The 18302-nt window shown below is 37.7% G+C and overlaps 1 protein-coding gene across 3 annotated transcripts; it reads right to left on the bottom strand.

Annotated features, from left to right (window-relative positions):
* Window positions 1-117: 117 nt before the first annotated feature.
* LOC110842400 (probable serine/threonine-protein kinase HSL1) lies at window positions 118-16056 on the bottom strand. 3 transcript variants are annotated; one of them, XM_022088139.2, is made up of 14 exons: window positions 15371-16056; window positions 9908-10509; window positions 5473-5978; window positions 5321-5354; window positions 5090-5242; window positions 4800-4991; window positions 4553-4711; window positions 3563-3692; window positions 3041-3178; window positions 2439-2662; window positions 2109-2343; window positions 1694-2017; window positions 635-1293; window positions 118-544 (listed from the first exon to the last, which is right to left on the bottom strand). In XM_022088139.2, exons 2-14 carry the CDS (start codon window positions 10432-10434, stop codon window positions 379-381), a joined length of 3447 nt encoding a protein of 1148 aa, XP_021943831.1. In that variant the 5' UTR covers window positions 10435-10509; window positions 15371-16056; the 3' UTR covers window positions 118-378. The 3 variants fall into 3 exon arrangements, with proteins under 3 accessions (XP_021943831.1, XP_035707169.1, XP_021943833.1); XM_035851276.1 differs by lacking the exon at window positions 15371-16056 and adding an exon at window positions 14401-14577; XM_022088141.2 differs by lacking the exons at window positions 9908-10509; window positions 15371-16056 and adding an exon at window positions 6311-6772.
* Window positions 16057-18302: the final 2246 nt, after the last annotated feature.

Below are 18302 nucleotides of genomic sequence, written 5' to 3'. Positions count from 1 at the left end.
CGTATATGGTACGTAATACGTATTAGGATTTAGAATATGGATCCATGAAAAAAATGCATGAAAAAATCCAAGCGTTCCTGGGATTTTAATAATAAATATAAAGTAGGGTAACCTTTGTTGTTATTTTGACATTGTCGATTTATTATAGTCGATTTATTATATTAATTATATTATTATTATATTCTCTCTTTACTCATGTCTAACAGTATTTATATTTAAGCTAATAGGGAGCTTTATTATGTAATCATTTGAAGCGATTAAACAATTTACATAAACTCATCGTGTTTTTAATTCACTTAATTTATCACAATATAACAAATATAATCGAATTTTGTAATTTAAAATAAGGGAAACTAAATTTTGAGAAACTGGTCATTATTAATCATCGTCAACATAGTCTTCATATTCGTAGTCGTCTTCGTCGTCATCTTCCTCGTCCTCAGTCACGTGACGGCCTTTCCTTCCCCCAAGATTGTTTGTATTCCCATTGGGAAAAGAGTGTGGGCCGGATGAGGCTACACTACTGCTGCATGTGCACTTGCATCTAGTGAAAGCATTTCAATAATTAGATTTTGTTTCATTTATGTCATAAATACATTTGGATAATAGTTGGCTTCATTAAATTTTGTAGCACCTTCTACACGGGAATGGAGTGGACGATGACGAGGTCAGAGGACTCCTTCGTCTCCCGTTCCCATTGGTGTTTCGATACAATTGTGTTACAGCACGATCTAAGGTGTCCAACATGTCGTCACTCGATTCGCCATTGTGGTATTCATTATTATTATTCGACTTTCTCATCCCTCCGATCGCATGGTCTAGATGATTGTCCTCTTCGTCCTCTTCGTCCAATGTTGAAGAGATGGAGCGCTTCATGTTAAGAAGACCCCCAGGAGAGTTTTCTTCGAGAAATTCGTGGCTAGTGTCCTCCTCCGGAATTTGGTCCTCCTCTTCCACGGTGGGGGTCGTAAACGACTTTTGTTTGAGGTATGTATCGAATCCAGGAGTTTTAGAACTACTGGCTTCCGAGCTTAGAGACATATCAGTAACTTTTGAATCTTCTCCTCGCATGGGGGATGTTGGCAGGTTTAGGTGCAGTTGGCGAAAATTGAGGTCCTTGTTGTACGTGTTTTGAATACTGGGGAGAACTGAGGAAGGGGTATTTGCAGCACTGTCGCAAAAACTGGATTCGTCTGTCTGAGTCTCGCTATGAGCTAGATGATTATAATTTGTACGGTAGGAAGAGTATGACGCGCACGGTGAGTACGAGTGGGTGACCGGAGTCCCAACAACCTAGAACAAAGGAAACGTAAGTTGTAATAGATATCGTCACAAAGGCTGAAAACGAAATCTCCTTATAAAGAAAGATAGTCAATTCAAATAGTTTCATAAGAAGAAGAACCACCAATGAATAAGGGTATGCACAGTGTAGTCGTTAGAACCTATGAAATTACTTGCAATAGTATATAATATTTTAGGCAATTTAGAAATTTCATTCAATTTCAAACGGAGACTCCATTATCAAACATTCTATTTTAATATTCCAAGGGCGACAATATGTAGGCCCCTTTATGCCACAACAGTGAGTCTAATTCACTTAATACATAGTGTGCAAGACCCTTTCATCATTCGTATTACCCTTCACATAAACTTATCACATTTCGAACAATCAATGTTCTGCAACATGACTTACCCTTTCGAGATGCGGACTATTCCTGGGAGACATGATTTTAGAATAATTTTCATGACTCTTGGATCTTCGATGGCGATATTTGCGATATCTGTTCGTCTTCACAGAGTCAACAGATATTGCATTCAGCAGTAACGGCAGGCATTTTCCTTTTCCTCCAGTTGTGGTTGGAGTAGAAGATGCCAAAGCAGAGACAGTGGCTGGCAGGTCATTTTCTGCATCAATTTGCTCTCTAAACACCGATTCAGGCTTCTGCGAGGATAAATTTAATTCAGTGTAGAGTTCTCGAGTTTCTGAAGCTTCTGGATTAGTTTCATCTTGCTCGTTCTAAAAGAAAGTGGATATTAGCACACTACATTACGGAACGGACACAAAAAGTAGTATTATACCACATTATAATACTTATTGTTATACTCACATAAGAAATCCCACTCAAAACATGCTCTGGGGATGTGGGAGTCGTAGAATCGTCAGTTTTATCCGTTGAGTGGGAATTTACAACAAGAAGAGCAGTCCTTTTCCTCAGTGGAGTTCGAGGAGGATAGTCTACAGTCACTGGGTTGGAATGGTTGTTTGTCGAATTGCTTTCGAATAACGGTTTGAAGCGTCGTTTGTACTTGGATGCTGGGTTCAGTCCTACTTGTTGCTCCCTCCTAAATCAAAACAAGTTGTTATTAACAATACAGGTTTGGGGGAAATTTGTATATTTTAGTTCTATAAAGTGGACACATGTCTAATGATTACTTACTTGAGCAAATCCTTTTCTCTGTGTTTTAACGTTCCGAGAAATTCGCTCAGTTCAACGTAAAGGTTCTCTGTGCGTTCCAATTTTCTGAGATAATGTTCTCTAATATCTTGCGCATGTCGAAGCTCTTCTTTTCTTTTGCGAATTACAGCATCCTCCGCTTTCGAATGCGACTTCCGAGTCCTCGCCTTCAACATCTGCTCTCTAAGCTCTTCTTTCCAGGTAGTCTAAAATTCAAGCAACTCATATCAGCGAAAATGCATATAGAAAGTACATATATAACACAATTCAATTAACCAGAGAACAGGTATATAAGTCTAGAACATTGATACTAAACCATATTTAGAATTTCATGCAAGTTGATATTGCAGACTGCAGATCGAGTTTTGTCGTAACAAATGTTTCGTGAACAACGCAATTACTTATGTACTTTGACTTGAAAGGTGGTACATAAACAAGCTGAAAGCCATGTTTCACTCATAAACTAATATATGCTGAACTAGTCCTATTATTGCATATGCTCTCTCTCTTTCACTTTCAAGAAAACAAGAAACCATTTCGAAGTACATAGAGAGACTTATTTATTTACTATTATTTCAACTTACTTGCATTCGAAGATATTGATCTGGTGGTGTGGCTAAAATTTCGTCAGAGGCAATATCCAAGTGGAGAACAATGTGTTTAAAACTTGGTCTGTTTCTTGGTTTGAGACTCAAACATTGTTTTATTAACAACTTATAACCCTGTAAAAACATTAATCAAATTAATCATCCTCGTCACATCACAGGTTTACCGATGTAAAGCATTAAAAATATTTTAGTTGTGCTGATGACATTTGTTTGCATATACTACGTATGTATATGAATAAAAATTGACAAATGAACGCCTTGCTAACGTCAAATTACTTTTAAGCTTATTAAAGAGCAAAGGGCGATAAGTAATATAGTTGTGCCCTTCATTAGTGTAGCTTACGTTATGCTGCATAACGTAAGCTATGTACACTAATAAAACATATTCATAATAATAATGAGCATAGACTTTCACCCAATGACAGCATTATTATCATTTATTTTTGCGCAGAGAAAGACGGATCGATCCTAGTTTGACTATGTCTTGATTGTGCTTACCTCGGGACAAGACGCAGGCATAGGAAGATGCAGAGAATTGTTGCCAACTCCCCACATGACGGCAGAAGAGTCTACATCCTTGTAGGGCGTTTCACAAGTTATCAGTTCCCACAAAACTACGCCGAAAGACCTGGAATTAGTTTTCCAAATGATAATATTAGTCACTTATGAAAGATATCCATGCGATGCGAGTTTCATTTATTATTAACATAAAGTCTAGTTCATTGCTAGCATAGTCTTTTGCGTACACCTAAAAGCTAGTAAATATTGAATATCACTTGAGATCTGGATGAAACTACTGCTACGATTTTCAGCATTCCCTTTGATGTTTCATTTCATTATACGACGGCGTGCCCGGATTACTATCTCTGATGTTCCGTAACACACTTATTTCACTACCTAAAGCTGCTCGAGTCATGAGAACTAACGAAACTAATCAAACTGACCTAAATTTGAAACTCGATCATCAGCGTTGGAAAAGCTTTCTTCTGACTATCATACATAGGCCCACGAGTCGGAGAGCTTGTATATATATTTACTTAATTTAAAGTGGACTACTGGGCGGAACGCCTACACTTTCGTAAACAGAAATAAAGTACGAGTAAGTGTATAACCAATTCTGAATTTATTAGTAGTGAGTCTAAAGTCAGTTAGGTAATATATATATGCGGCCAAAAATAATAATGACGAAGATGAAAAGAAATCAAAATACTTTGAAAATAATGTAATCCTCGAAATTAAAATGTCAAGGAGGTTGCACGTCATAGTAGGCAAACCTTTCATGAAATAGTTCAAAGCATATACCTTTTGCCTTGCTAATTAATTTAAACTTCAGTTTCAGACTCATTCTGCGAATTTCAAGATTTGAACAAAGGGAAAATGATTCCACAAATTATCTACTATATGTACAGTGATCTATTTAGCATCAAAAGCCTTGTCCGTGTCCCTCTTTGTAATCCGGCAAAATGATAATAAATTAAATATACATACCAAGTGTCCACTCGTTCATTGCATGGCTCATTGCGAATAATTTCTGGAGCCATCCACGCCACAGTTCCGGCGAAACTCATCTTTGTGCTTTGCTCATTGTAGTGGCGACACGTTCCAAAATCACTAATCTTGGCTATTTCATTTGTTCCAATAAGTATACTATGAAACATACGAACAATCAATGTTGAAATGTCTATACAAAATTAACGGTAGATCTTAATAAAGTTTAGAAATATGAAACACTTACTTGGGACTCTTGAGATCACGATGAACAATTTTGTGATGATGTAAATAATTCATCCCCGAAGCGATGTGTTTTGACCAATCCACGAGTCTTTTGGGGGGAATTTCTTCTCCACGATTAATTATGCTATACAGCGTTCCAAACGGACAATACTCCATTATTATACAATAGATTGGAGTTTGAGTACATATTCCTCTGTAATTATAAACGATGTCAATTATTTTGTGTGTGTGGCAAAAAGGACAAATCGCGTCAGAAAGTTGAGTGAGTAATGTATTTTATGGGAATCTCACTTGAACTGAATTATATTTTGGTGATTGAGCTTTCGTAAGTGCTTTATCTCAGTCTCTTTGACATCACGAACTTTCTTGACAGCAACCCACTCGCTTCGCAACTTCCCTTTGAAGACAGCACCTTGGGCTCCAGACCCCAGCCACTCGAGGTCACTTAAATTGGTATTAATACAAAGAGTTAATATGCGAAAAGTGCTAAATATGAGATGAAATGGACTAAGAACAAACTACCTTATGTGTTCGAATGGAATTTCCCAATCGTCCGCTGCAGTTTGCGGAAAAAAAACACGATATTAAGTTAAATGAATCGAATGCAACCACATGTAATATGTTTTATAGCCACACATATTTATAAACCATGCGGATAATGGACACTTGTGTACCTTGATTGAGATGTTTCAAGTCATGATTCGCTTTTCCCAAGATTGTCCACACAGGTCTCAAGCAGCCCAAGAGTCCGTTGAACCAACTGTGCCCTTGACCACTGCTCCCACTGGCACCCCCACTACTGCCGGACATGGCAGACCCATCAGGCCCAATCACGGCAAGTGTATTGGTATTGTCAGAATTGCTTGAGGTAGCAACTTTAGTTTCCCCTGGTTCTATTAGGAGCACAGTCGTGTTATTCTTGCCGCCGTGACCTGGGTGTTGGTACTGACATCGAGGGAGGGGATCGTATGTCGAGTTGATTGTTAACCCCCTGGTCTTGTCCATGTTCAGATTTGAGAGGATGTCAGCTTGTTGATGGACTGGGACAGAACAACTCGTCCACTCGGAGGGACGGAGGGCGTTATGTCCCAGTTTGTCAGGACTGGCTTGATTATTAGCGTGGGTTGTGACATCAGGGACGGAGAGGGTGAGGGAGAGCTTGTCGTGGACGAGCATAACACTATAAAATAAACAAAATGTCTGTTATCATAACAGTGTGCCTAATGTATGAAAATTATTGAAACTATAGCCATATTATTTCAATTATCAAAACATTATGATCACATGTCATGTACTTAGCATCACCAACGCAAAATGAACTGCCGATTCAACGTTTTCTTGGTATCCGCGAACAAATATTACATTACAGCTTGTATTTTACAACCTTATGCATTGTACGAATACAAATGCAAATCTCTTTCTTAGACATATTCATCCAACGTACATATCATTACATATGTCGACCTTAACATTGTCGCAGCGTGTATAATTGATGGAGAAAGTGAACAATACTTTTTGGTAATCTGGGTGAACTGTCCTTCTGCTGTCATAAAGGTTGAGGAGCCTGGTGGGGAATCATCGGAGGTCGTGGTAGTCTCCCCACCACATCCTTCAGCAGGTGCATAGGGTCGTGCCCTGCTCCTCCTTCGGCCCCTTCGTCGGGAATAAGGCAGGCGACAGCAGTACAGGGCCTCTTGTAGAAAACTTGTCGACAGCATCTTCCCCGTTTAAAGTTTAGCACTTCTTACAACTTTTTACACTTCTGGACAACCATTTCAAGATTTTGAATAGAGCCCGAACAATGGAGAATGTGCAGTGGCTGAGGTTTTAGTAAAATTCACTTATGATGACAATTTGATTGAAATTTGAAATTATAAATATAAATCCCGATAAATATTAAATAATGTGCAGCAGGATTTGCTGCCTACAACAGATACAGATCACATGAGACGAGCTAACATCACCCTTATTTAATTTACAGCCTATATACATCCATAAATCGCATTTACATTCGTCCGCTCATGTACATACAATATGTATATAGCCTAATTATCACACATCGCTCTAACTGCTGGCGTTCTTGCACAAAGACGTTGAAGCTGGCAACACCGCGCCTCGATCCCTTCTCTTTCTCGTCCACAGTGTCTACAAGCACTCAAATTTATATTTGGAAGAATACGGAAGGAACGCGAACGGAATGTACATAACTTCCAGCGAGATAGGAATGTCAATTTTTGGGTGGAAGGACTGAAAGACGCCAAAAGTAAGAGAGCTGAGGAGGGGAGCTTGCGAGGTTGATAATAACAGATCCTGATGCCCTTTGGATATGTGGTAGGGTCCTATGAGTGTACTAAAACCTGAAGTGGTTTGACTCCATAGCCACATTTGCGCCCGCCACACCCACTCAAAAATGCCCAAAAAACGCTTTCACTCCAGGTTTCACTCATTCAAATCCACGCCAAAAATCCAATTTTACTCGGATTTTGAAATTTCTTTCACCATTACACTCCCAGATAGTTGCTTTCTTCAATCCAATGTCAAACTCAATTTTGATGATGATTATTTCGCAGGCATAATTTGCGTTGTGGATTACTACAACAATGCTCATTCAGAATTTTAAATTTTAAAAATACTAATAATTTCGAAAATATTGAGTTTGATATCGAATTGAAGAAAGCAACTATCTGGGAGTGTAATGGTGAAAGAAATTTCAAAATCCGAGCAAAATTGGATTTTTGGCGTGGATTTGAGTGAGTGAAAACCGGAGTGAAAGCGGTTTTTGAGCATTTTTGAGTGGGTGTGGCGGGCGCAAATGTGGCTATGGAGTCAAACCACTTCAGGGTTTTAGTACACTCATAGGACCCTACCACATATCCAAAGGGCATCAGGATCTGTTATTATCAACCTCGCAAGCTCCCCTCCTGAGTTGGCGTGAAAACATTTGCAAAAAATTGAGCTGTTCTGAGCATCAGAAATTGAATTCCCAATTCAATCGTGAGACGGCCTTAAGGAAGGTTTAAAAAATTAAAAAGTCGTAGCATGAAAGTTTCACTGGAAAGTTTTTAGTTTCTACGACATTCGGAGGCTATATATAAATAGTTTAACTACCATTAAGCTATATAGTTATCAAATAAGTACGCACATGTGGTTGAGAACCATGACATGGGCAATGATAATGTCAAAGTTTTCACTGAACTGCAGTGTGTGCATATGTTTGTATAATATGGAATTTGAGAATATTTGGGTATGTAACATGTATGTACATACATATTGATATGACATACCAATACATGTACAAGGTTAGAAATAGTTAGAATACAATTTGGTGTAATAGAGAGTTGGAGATTCCTTGTACTCTGACTGTAGACTGTACTGTGGACTCTAGATGATGACGTCATCAGCTTTTTGTACTAATTCTACAGTCTACAGTAGACAAATTGAAACACGGGCTCAATTTGTACTACTGTGGAAAAATCAAGGGTTGGCAACTAGGATATCTCTAGAACGCCTCAATGTAATCAGACGCCGTTTTCGCCATTTTGCTTCTAATTTTTGACCCTAGGTCGAGTTCGAAGATGGGCTCCCTGTGGTCAAGGTCAAGGTCACCCTGGCGTGAAGTAAACGCAAAATTGTATCTTAATTTTCATATGCGGTATCATTTTAAAGGAAATTTCACCAAGAATTTATAGTCGTCAATACTTTTGACCTACGACCAACCAATGACCGAAAGGACGAGGTCAAAGGTCGCAATTTAAGTGTCGACTGTTTTAGACGTGTATTAAGGCGAGAATTTAAGAAATCTGCATAGCTTTAACGTATGAAGACCCCGTGACCATGTTCACGAGGTCAAAGGTCAAAAATGTTAATATTTTATTTCAACCGTTGCAGACGTAGTTCACTTTGAAGCGAGGAGTTCAGAAATTACTATCATTTCGGCTTATATCAGCCTGGTGACCGTTTTAATCGAGGTCAAGGGTAAAAAATTTCGACTTTTTGGTTTGATCGTTTTAAACGCACATGTTGGAGGGATTCTCATTTTGTATATCATGAGTTGATTTGTCTCAATTTTTGACTCATCTATTTCGCGGAGTTTTACAATACAATTTTTTCAGAGTACAAAATAATGAAATTCTCCAGGTCTTTTGATTTTTGTACTAATTTTTGTATTGTACTGTAGTCACAGTACAGTACAAGTAAAAGTACAAAAAATCTCCAACTCTCTAATGTTGATACTGATATTAATACGCTTCCCTTGTTTAATATTCACACATTACTCCTACAGCACTTGTACATGTGTTGTCTCACCGTGTTAACAACGACGGTTGATCAACCATAATCAAATCATCATCATCATCATAATAATGAATGATTCAGATTGATTTTAGCTCAAATTGAATATTGCCTGCGATTACGAATTATGATTACGGATAAATTAATTTATTGACTAGTACCGTCAATTGTATCCACCCTTTCATGCAAATGGAATGGAAGATGGTACATGTCTCACACAATTAGTAAATTAATCTAACTATGATGCGACATGGGATTATGAATCCATGCATTAAAATTAAACACATTTCGGCATAAGTAATGCATGTTTTTAATTTTAATACCCCGACCTTAGTAACATTACTATTCGGTTATATTCAGCTTATGCTTGGCCATTCCAGTTTATTGCGTAACAACTTATAAGTGATGTGCATGATTGTTTGTTTCAGCATTTGATTCACAGATCTATATACGGATATATATCCATATATTTCATTATTGTCAGTGTCAATTTGTCAGCTCGAATGTAAACCTAACCTGAATTACAGCCAGCTTGTTTCATGAGACGAGTTCATGAAACAAAACTTTGACAACTTTCAATGCCTTTTTATCAGGAACGACGTATCGACTGAATTCCATTGTGATGAGGGAATCATGGAAAGTATCAATATGACAGAATTTATTCGTGAATGATGAATTGAGGTGTGCATACGTGCGATTGTATCATTAATAAATAGCAGCCAATAAGTAAACAATGTCAAACATTAATGATGACTTTTGATACGAGTGCTATGAGATCATAATTTATAACGAGAGTAATTTTGAGTGATCGCTTATTACCTGTCAGAGTGGTAATTGCTCTGCAAAATCCTTAATTCGTCCATTGACCGGAAGTTCCCAGCTCCAGGGTCAGATAAAATTTGAGCCACATAATTCTCAGTAATATTCATTTCGTTGTAGTCCGAGATCTGTTGAGACTCTTTTAAACTCTGGCTGAATCGGTTGTTGATCTTGTTCTCGGAAGAATTTTGACTGGAAATGTTAATATTTTTCAGGCTTTGGCTCAACTTTTTTCGAAGCTTGACGTTGAGAATGATGCCATCGCTTTCACAACAGTCAATCACACTTTTGCAACTTTTCGAAAATTTTGAACTTTTTGAAATTTTATTAGAGTTTGTCAGAGGCAACGTCTTCGTCTTCTTGATAGCATTTTTTATGCTGATGGTCGAATGTCTATCACTTTGGTTGAGATTTGAGATGCGACACTTTTCCAGCTCGAATGCAGCGTTGCTGATGTCAACATAAGAGAGGGAAAGTGCTGATGAAATCCTTCTCTCCCCGAGAAGAGACACGGCTGGAGGCTTCATCCTGGAGGATCACTGACGATGACGACAAAGGTCCACTGCCCTTTATTACTCTAACTTGACACTGTACCGTCCAATCTGCAAACACGACAATAGACGGGGAACCCATTGTTAATTTGTTTTTATTTATTTGGTGTCGATACGTTGCACGGAATAATATCACCGTTTGCTTATTTAAGTTTTAATATAGATTTCTTTTGCATAAGCTTTCAAATGTAGAATATGGATTGATAGTTTATTAATTTTATTTTACAAAGACTGAGTATTTGCAAGATGATCGATTATTGTTGCTGAAAATATAACCCTGGTGTCTATATGTCCTTTCGTGATTTTCATACTGTCAGATTCACAATTTGTGTGTATTGCTGTCGGAACGGCAAACTGAGAATGAAATATCAAACTGGGGATTCCCAAACGATGAGTGGAGTGGAGTCTCCAGGAAAGCCCACAACCGAGGGTCTGGTACGTGCTGGATGTTTGGTGGCAAGAAAGATACGCATTCTATGGAAGTTGCCCTTTCCCAGAATGGAGATTCGGCCTTTAGTGAGAGAGAGAAAGGGGGAGAACCGAAATTCGGAGTCGTCGGAGAGGAATAACCACGGCCACAAAGTAAGTAAGACACCCGCACTCAGCTCCAGAATAATATCGATTTCGCTTCACCAGGACGGGAAAGTTGAGAGAAAGGCTTTCTCCGTCCGCGAGACTATCTATCTCACCCACACGACGACCAAGTCTGGACTGCTCTCCTTCTTTGGCCGACGTCACTACCCAGCACGTACTTTTTTACGTACTTTATATGTGCACTGCTTAGCGCGATACGACCCTATCTCCTTTTGTGCTATGTTTGGTATGAATATATGTATGCAATGCTTCAGCAGAGAAAAGAACGGAAAATAGAAAGTGGGATTTTTACTGGCATCATGTGAGCAGAATTCCATCGTGTCCTTATTTCTATTAAAGATTATGCCCGAGAATTATCGAGGGTGGACATTGGAGCCAGAAGGAAATTCGAGCATTTCGGATTTCTAAGAAATGTACGATTAACAGGAAAAGAAGTATGTACATGAACGAGCAGCCGTAATTCTGGGTATCTGCATATGCGGATAATTTTTTTCCAATTTTGCAACGTAATAACGTAGAGTTTTGCAGACCTTCAACTGCTACAACTGATAAAATATACTTAAAAACTCATAACACATGCAAGTATTTGCTTCATTTCTTTAATCCTGCGAGTTAAACATTACTGAATCTAGCACCAAAAGTGTCTATGCATTTGTACTTGATTTGCTAGTTCTAAAAGCTATTACAATTTAATTTGCATGCCATTTGCAGCGCGATTTTTATTTGCATGCCATTCTGTCATTCTCCTCTTCTCAACCTTCCGATTCCGGGTAACATATAAACGTAAAGTGATAAGTAGACCAGACAAACGCAAGTATTTAGGTTCCCTGCACAACATATATTTTGCGCAATTTTTGCTCTTTGATTTTCAGATTATCAAGATTTTATAGTTGTATTTTCTCTTGTTTTTGACTTGCTCTTTTACTCGCCGTGACCGTAGAGCCTTAATTTGAGTCAGTTTCATTCAGCAGGTTTCATGAGCTTTCCTTCACACCACATAAAATGTCATAATGACCACGTGACATGGCGTGTTCATTGCGTATTTACATTGATACAGCCCAGAACATAGCGTTACGTAGTGCTATGAATGCGGTGCTTTGTATGCAGTGCTTTCTCTTTTATCTGAATTGGAGGTAATGGTGTTGCTGATACTTGCATAAAGTATTTATGAGGACCTTGCACCTGATACTTTGCCTCGTTCCGAGAAATAACGCAGGAACACATGTTTGGGAAAATGTCACCATTCATCAGTTTCTGACATGCACGACAGTATAATTGCATAACTTCACAGTAGCATAAACGGTCACAATAACAAAACTCAAAGCTACTAATATTTCCAAGGATATTATCTTGTGCATACATAGGTTTCGTTTCAGAACACTTTTACATGTTTCTTTAAACTTTCAGAACAAATGGCAGGGCATTATAATAATCTGTACAACTATTATCTGTGAATTCTCGGAAGAGGAAAGTTGACACAAATCTAATAAATCCTAAACCTACGATGGCTCTCGATAACAATAAAATGTTCCTGAAAGTAAACATTGTCAAACAATATTTACATCTCGTGAGAGATATTCTTCTTCTAAAGTTTACAATTTCAAGATCTTACGCTATACTTATAAACACGATGCCTGATTCTCAAAACATTACAGTCCTACTTGCTTGACCATAATCCTTATCAAGTCTTTCTATGAATCTTCATGGTGTAAACTGAAAAACAAATTAAAATTAATTGTTATTGCCAATGCTTCCCCACCCAGTGGATTGGATAAGTAACTTGCTCTTTACTCTTCTCTCTCCCTGATTTGACATGCTCGACTTATCAACCATCACGACATTTCACGCTAGTCCAAGTCGAAACATTTCATTTTTATGATGCCTTATTAATGAATGCCTGATAAAAGTATATCGAGTCAACGTGGCACAATAGCTATTAGTTTCTGGAATTTGTGATTCTCAGAAACAATCGTGTACTATTTAAATAGTTATTCTATCAAGAAAAATCAACACTTTTTAGATATATTTCACTCAGACGTTATAATTTGTATTGGAACATATTTCAATGAGGGATCTGGAGATTGATACGACAATGAACTTGTAAAAAACAGCAGGACAAATGCACAAGGTACAACTCAGCCTTTAATTATGCTATATAATATCATGAATGCATGCAAATCCAATACATTCATACGTGCATATATCCAACAACAAACGGATGAGAAAACTCATAATGACAAAAGTTGAACGGGAATGCATGTGTATTTAGGTTTAGGTACATAATGAGAGCAATAAAATTCAGCGAACGGCCACTGAACGCTGAACGACGTGTGCTTTATATTTACGACGAATAGAAAATACTGCCGACATGTTGAAGAAATTCTCATTGCCATTGATTTGTTCTTATAAATAATGAAAATGGGTTACCCTGAGCATGCATGTCCCAAACCATTTCCCGGTGTATTGAGCACAAACTTAAAGTCAATGTCATGGTGAAAGGGACGAATGCAAATTTTTTGACCTGCACAACCAACGGCATAATGGATTGCTTGGTTAATATGAGACTTGGGGTCCAACTTTTGGATTTTATTTTAAACTTATCAACAAAATCAGAGGAAACTAGGATTTCCTGAAATTGACTTTCTGAATTTTTCTTTGTGTTCGTTATTTCTAGGTACAATTTTTCATCTTTTATGATATTCTGACTATTTCAAATACCTCTTCACCTTTATTATAGACATAATACTGAGCTAAGAGATTCAATAAATGTATCTCAGTTCAAACCTACTGATATTTATAAAGGGTAAAATTGATTTTGTGGTTGGTGGTCAGTCTGTGGTTTAATAATAGCTATTTATTGCTGTGGCATAACTTGGAGTTGTTGTCACATAACACGTACTGCAGCAGATATGAAGGGGCAATGCAACCATTCTAAAGAAATGAGTATGTCAAATGTCGCTTTCACAACAGTTTATTGTGTGAAGGAGACAGCAACCCTTGCCTTGTGGACCAGAGATATAATACGAAGCAGATGAATGACAGACCAACTTTTTTAGTGGAAAACGTGACAAAAAACTTTCGATAGCTAAATACGTCGTACGATACATCGAGTTTTACTATAGAGAAAAATACCAATAAAGAATAAGAATCCAGAAGTTGGTGAGAGTACACAAAATATATGAATTTACGGGATTTATATACTGCCAAATTGTTACAATGTGACTTACGCAGTAATGAGTATCTTATACGATATGAACATATCTTCTTTTTTGCCTATTTTAAAACTTATTTGATTACAAAAAAGAGACATACTTATGAAAACTAAGCGTGTCTGAATTTAAAAAGTACCTGGTCAATAAGCCTTTTATCCTTGTCCTTTTAAGCTTCATGCGCGAACTCACTTATCAAAAATCAGGAACTAAAATATAGCATTTGAAGTAGTTTAATGACGCACGCAAACTTCTTAATTGAAAGACGAGAATTAACTGGAAAAGAAGCTGCCAGCAATAAGAGTCATTACTACGAGGCAACTCCAACCAAGCCAAACCAGGTCTGCGGTGACCTAACTTTTACTTGATCGACTCACGTACGGACGCACGTATGTACATCATAAGGTGCTCGTAATGAGCATTGCATGATAAGCTTGATATGATAAGAAAGGAGATAATTATTGTGTATGTATGGATGGAGATGACTTGGGCGTTAGTCATACCTGGATTAGACGTAGAATTCGCCAATTTGTACTTGTTGAATGGCTCGTACAGATGAAATAGCACCTGTTGCATTATTATTACGTTCACTATTCAGTCGCCGTGTTGAAGGTTGCAATTCAACGAGAATTTGCAATCAGTTCCAGAACTGCTCATGTTCAGTTCAATAACAGAACCAAAATGGTTCAATTAGCCGCATCACAGACCAGATAAACGACGACGAGCCTAGTATGTACATGTTCGATTAATTATTTGTGATATGCGAAATCAGGTCTAAACTGTTTTGCAAATCTAAATCGTAATCAATATCAGCAAGTCAACTGTGTGTTGGCTGTGTTAGCAAATTCTGTTTGCATTACCTGTCCCATATCTCATCCGCTATTTACCTCTTGTTACAATAAATGCACAGCAACAGTCATGATATAAATATTTAATATGCATCTAAAATAATGTATGGATGATGTAGTTGTGTTTTGCTGGAAATCATTAACTCGTAAAATCTAGTACATTTTTTTCAATATACCAGAAGCGCTATTTCTTAATTTCCCATGAATCAAAAGTTATACAGCCAGAAATGTGGAAATCATTCACTATAAGCAGTTCATTACCTGAATGCTAAAGGTTGGACGGATATTGACCCGGATCCTCATCAATTAGATATCTCAATTTTTTGTATAATAGTCACCTTTTTATTTTATTGATGACAACGTTTTTCAATCAATAAACACTTCATTCCGTGCAGCTAATTGAGTATTAAGTAAAATGTGCTCACTTTAACGGGAAAATCCCATCTTTTCATATTGCTCCATCAAACACATTCACTTTTACGCATCCAGTACGAAGTCGATATTATATTCTCTCATAACTAGCAAATATGTATGTGCATACCAAATGCATTGCATTGCATTTCAGTACCGTTTGTACATTTAAGTAAATTCACCTGAGTTATTTGATTGGCACAAGGAAATAATAAACTTAAACTATGCCGTGCTCAGCTAGTCAACTTGGTTATCGTAAACAATTGCAATCCATGACGTCAATGAAGTGGTGAGGTCACTGTAGCACCTCAATCCACAATCTCTCTTATTGGGGCACCATACATACCGTCTCACTTTTCGTGTAACTGTTAACTTTTATGTGCAATTAACATTGCCGTCGTTACGGAGCTAAAGTTTTAATACTTTTAAATCCAGCAATAGTATTTGTTATTAGGAATAAAAATATCGTTCTCTTTTAGAAATTCTGTGGTTCAGTGGGACTGGGTCTCTAATGCGTACCTAATTGTGTAGGTGAAGAAAATGCACTGAACTACCTTTGAGGCAACGCTATTTTGCGTCGACAATGAAATATACAATGCAACCCCCTACCAGCAAACCACTTCTCTCTAAGCATGGTTGGTGCACCTTGCCTTACCCTCCTCCATCCACCATCAACATAACCACCAACGAGCAAAAAAAGGTAGAGCCAACAACAATAGGTACATACGCCATCAAGTCAGAAGCAAGTCGACGTGTTGCAAACAATCCTTGCCACTGATGGCTCAAGGAATAAAACGTTACCATCAATCGTCCCAACAATGCGCCGGGGGCGAGAGCGAGAGGGGTTGAAGAGTTGAATTGGCTGAGGTGTAAAATGGACTTTTGCTCCTCATGATGATCACAATAAGCGATGAGACGAGGATGAAATTACATATTGCATCGTGTTCTAAAATGTTTTTCCAACATTGAAAACAACGTCTGGGTCTGGACTTGGAAAATGCATGCAATGTATCTCGCAAGAAGTTGAGACTTTCGAGAAATCGAGGTAAATATGTAAGGGACATGCAAACACCGACGCCGTATTCTGCTCAACTTGAACACGAATCTGCTCAGGGGGAAGGACTTGGATAGGCATTTGTTGGATTGCAGATATTGCAGGCACTCTATTTTACAATGAGACTGGGCAGACTGATGGACAATGGAAATGAGAGAGGAGAACGGATGTTGTAAAAATGTACTCCCCTCCATTCCTCTCTGAATTGTTGCCACTTGGTTGTTGCAGGGACACACGAACGATATTGCACCGTCGAACGGAGTTTAGACGAAGGGGTTGAATTTCAATTGTGTTGGATTGGACTTGGACATAGGTACCATGCGACTTAAGTGAGTGAGGTACTATGGCTGCATATGGCACGCAATTAATATCCACCAGCAGCCGATCTAATCACCCAAACTCCGTTCATTGTGAACGAAATACAACATAGCCACGCTTAAATTTCGTACCTGGCTTTCGAGTATGCTTGCATGAAAAGCTGAAAGTAAGTTTCATTTATTTCTCAAGCAAAAGTTTACTATGGCATTTTTCATGAGACTGACAAAGTTTAGTTTAAATAAACTCCTTCATGTCATGAACCTACTTACTCCATGCCCTGACAACCACTCCATTTCAAAGGGAGATTTTTGTTTGAAGGGTGTCTGAAAGATACCTTTTCGTGCTTATGCAAGTACTTCTCAGCTTTCATACATATATGGTTCACACAATTGATAGCAGGTAGTTATGAAGAAGGCTTTAGTACTTATTCACAAAACATTAACCATTTTTACCTGTTCATACAAGTCACAAGTGTCGCGTGATTTTAGCCGTAATAAGCCTACAAAGTAAAAAGATTGGAACTTAATTTTCTTTCGACGGCTCTGCAATGTTAATATCCAGCATTCACATAATGACAAGCTTCAAAGCTTATAATGAAATGAGACCTAAATACTACTATGAGCACAACTTTTGCTTTCAATACCTTCTACAATTGCGCAAAGGCTTTTGACTGAAAAAGATACAAGACTGCACTAGTTTGAGAGATTATATTGCATTTTAAAATAATTGTCTCAAAAATGCTGTACCATTATCAGCATAAAACATACATACAGTTTCCAACCGAAGATTGATGATAAATAATTACTTATTATTCAATGTGAACTTTATGCATTTGTATGCAAAACAAGTCAACAAATACTACGTATACGCTTTCTGAAACATGGGATCTTTTCTTACCTTATCTTTCAGGTTAACTGTGGAAATCGTAATGTAGTCCATTCGGTACAATACAGGATCACTTAACAACGAAATCAGGTAGGAAATACTTAAATAGTTTTCAATCCTCCGAGTTCATTGAGTAGGCAAATGTCAAATCAGAGACAATTGAATGACTTTTACTGCAGGCATGAATATACGTCAGTACATGTGCACATGCATAACATTTCAATGATTTGCGAGAATATTAACACAAGCTTAACAAGTGTTGGATTAAAAATCAAAGTACGTTTAACACCTTGCTGAGTTAATGATGAGACCAAATGTTTGGTAAATTGTATATGAAATTAATATTTTCTTCAAACAAACAGGAATCCAAAGGTGTTATATGACAGTAATCTGTTTACATCACACCGACTGACAGCACAACAGTTATGCAACTACAAGAGAAAATTATCTCAGCATCATTTATATAACAATTACACATGGAAATCCAGAAAGATTATTGGCATGGGATTTTGTGTGGGTCGGCTC

This window comes from Folsomia candida, unplaced genomic scaffold (genome assembly GCF_002217175.1).
Source record: "Folsomia candida strain VU population unplaced genomic scaffold, ASM221717v1 Fcan01_Sc001, whole genome shotgun sequence".
NCBI lineage: Eukaryota > Metazoa > Arthropoda > Collembola > Entomobryomorpha > Isotomidae > Folsomia > Folsomia candida.
This window is presented reverse-complemented; position numbering and strand designations above follow the sequence as displayed.

Excerpts from the sequence above, each read along its gene's own strand:
- LOC110842400 (XM_022088139.2), bottom strand. The coding sequence starts at position 10,434 with ATGAAGCCTCCAGCCGTGTCTCTTCTCGGGGAGAGAAGGATTTCATCA. Across the intron at positions 5,355-5,472 it reads CTTGAAACATCTCAATCAAG|CGGACGATTGGGAAATTCCA; the intron begins GTACACAAGTGT and ends CGCAAACTGCAG. Across the intron at positions 3,179-3,562 it reads TGCCTGCGTCTTGTCCCGAG|GGTTATAAGTTGTTAATAAA; the intron begins GTAAGCACAATC and ends ATGTTTTTACAG.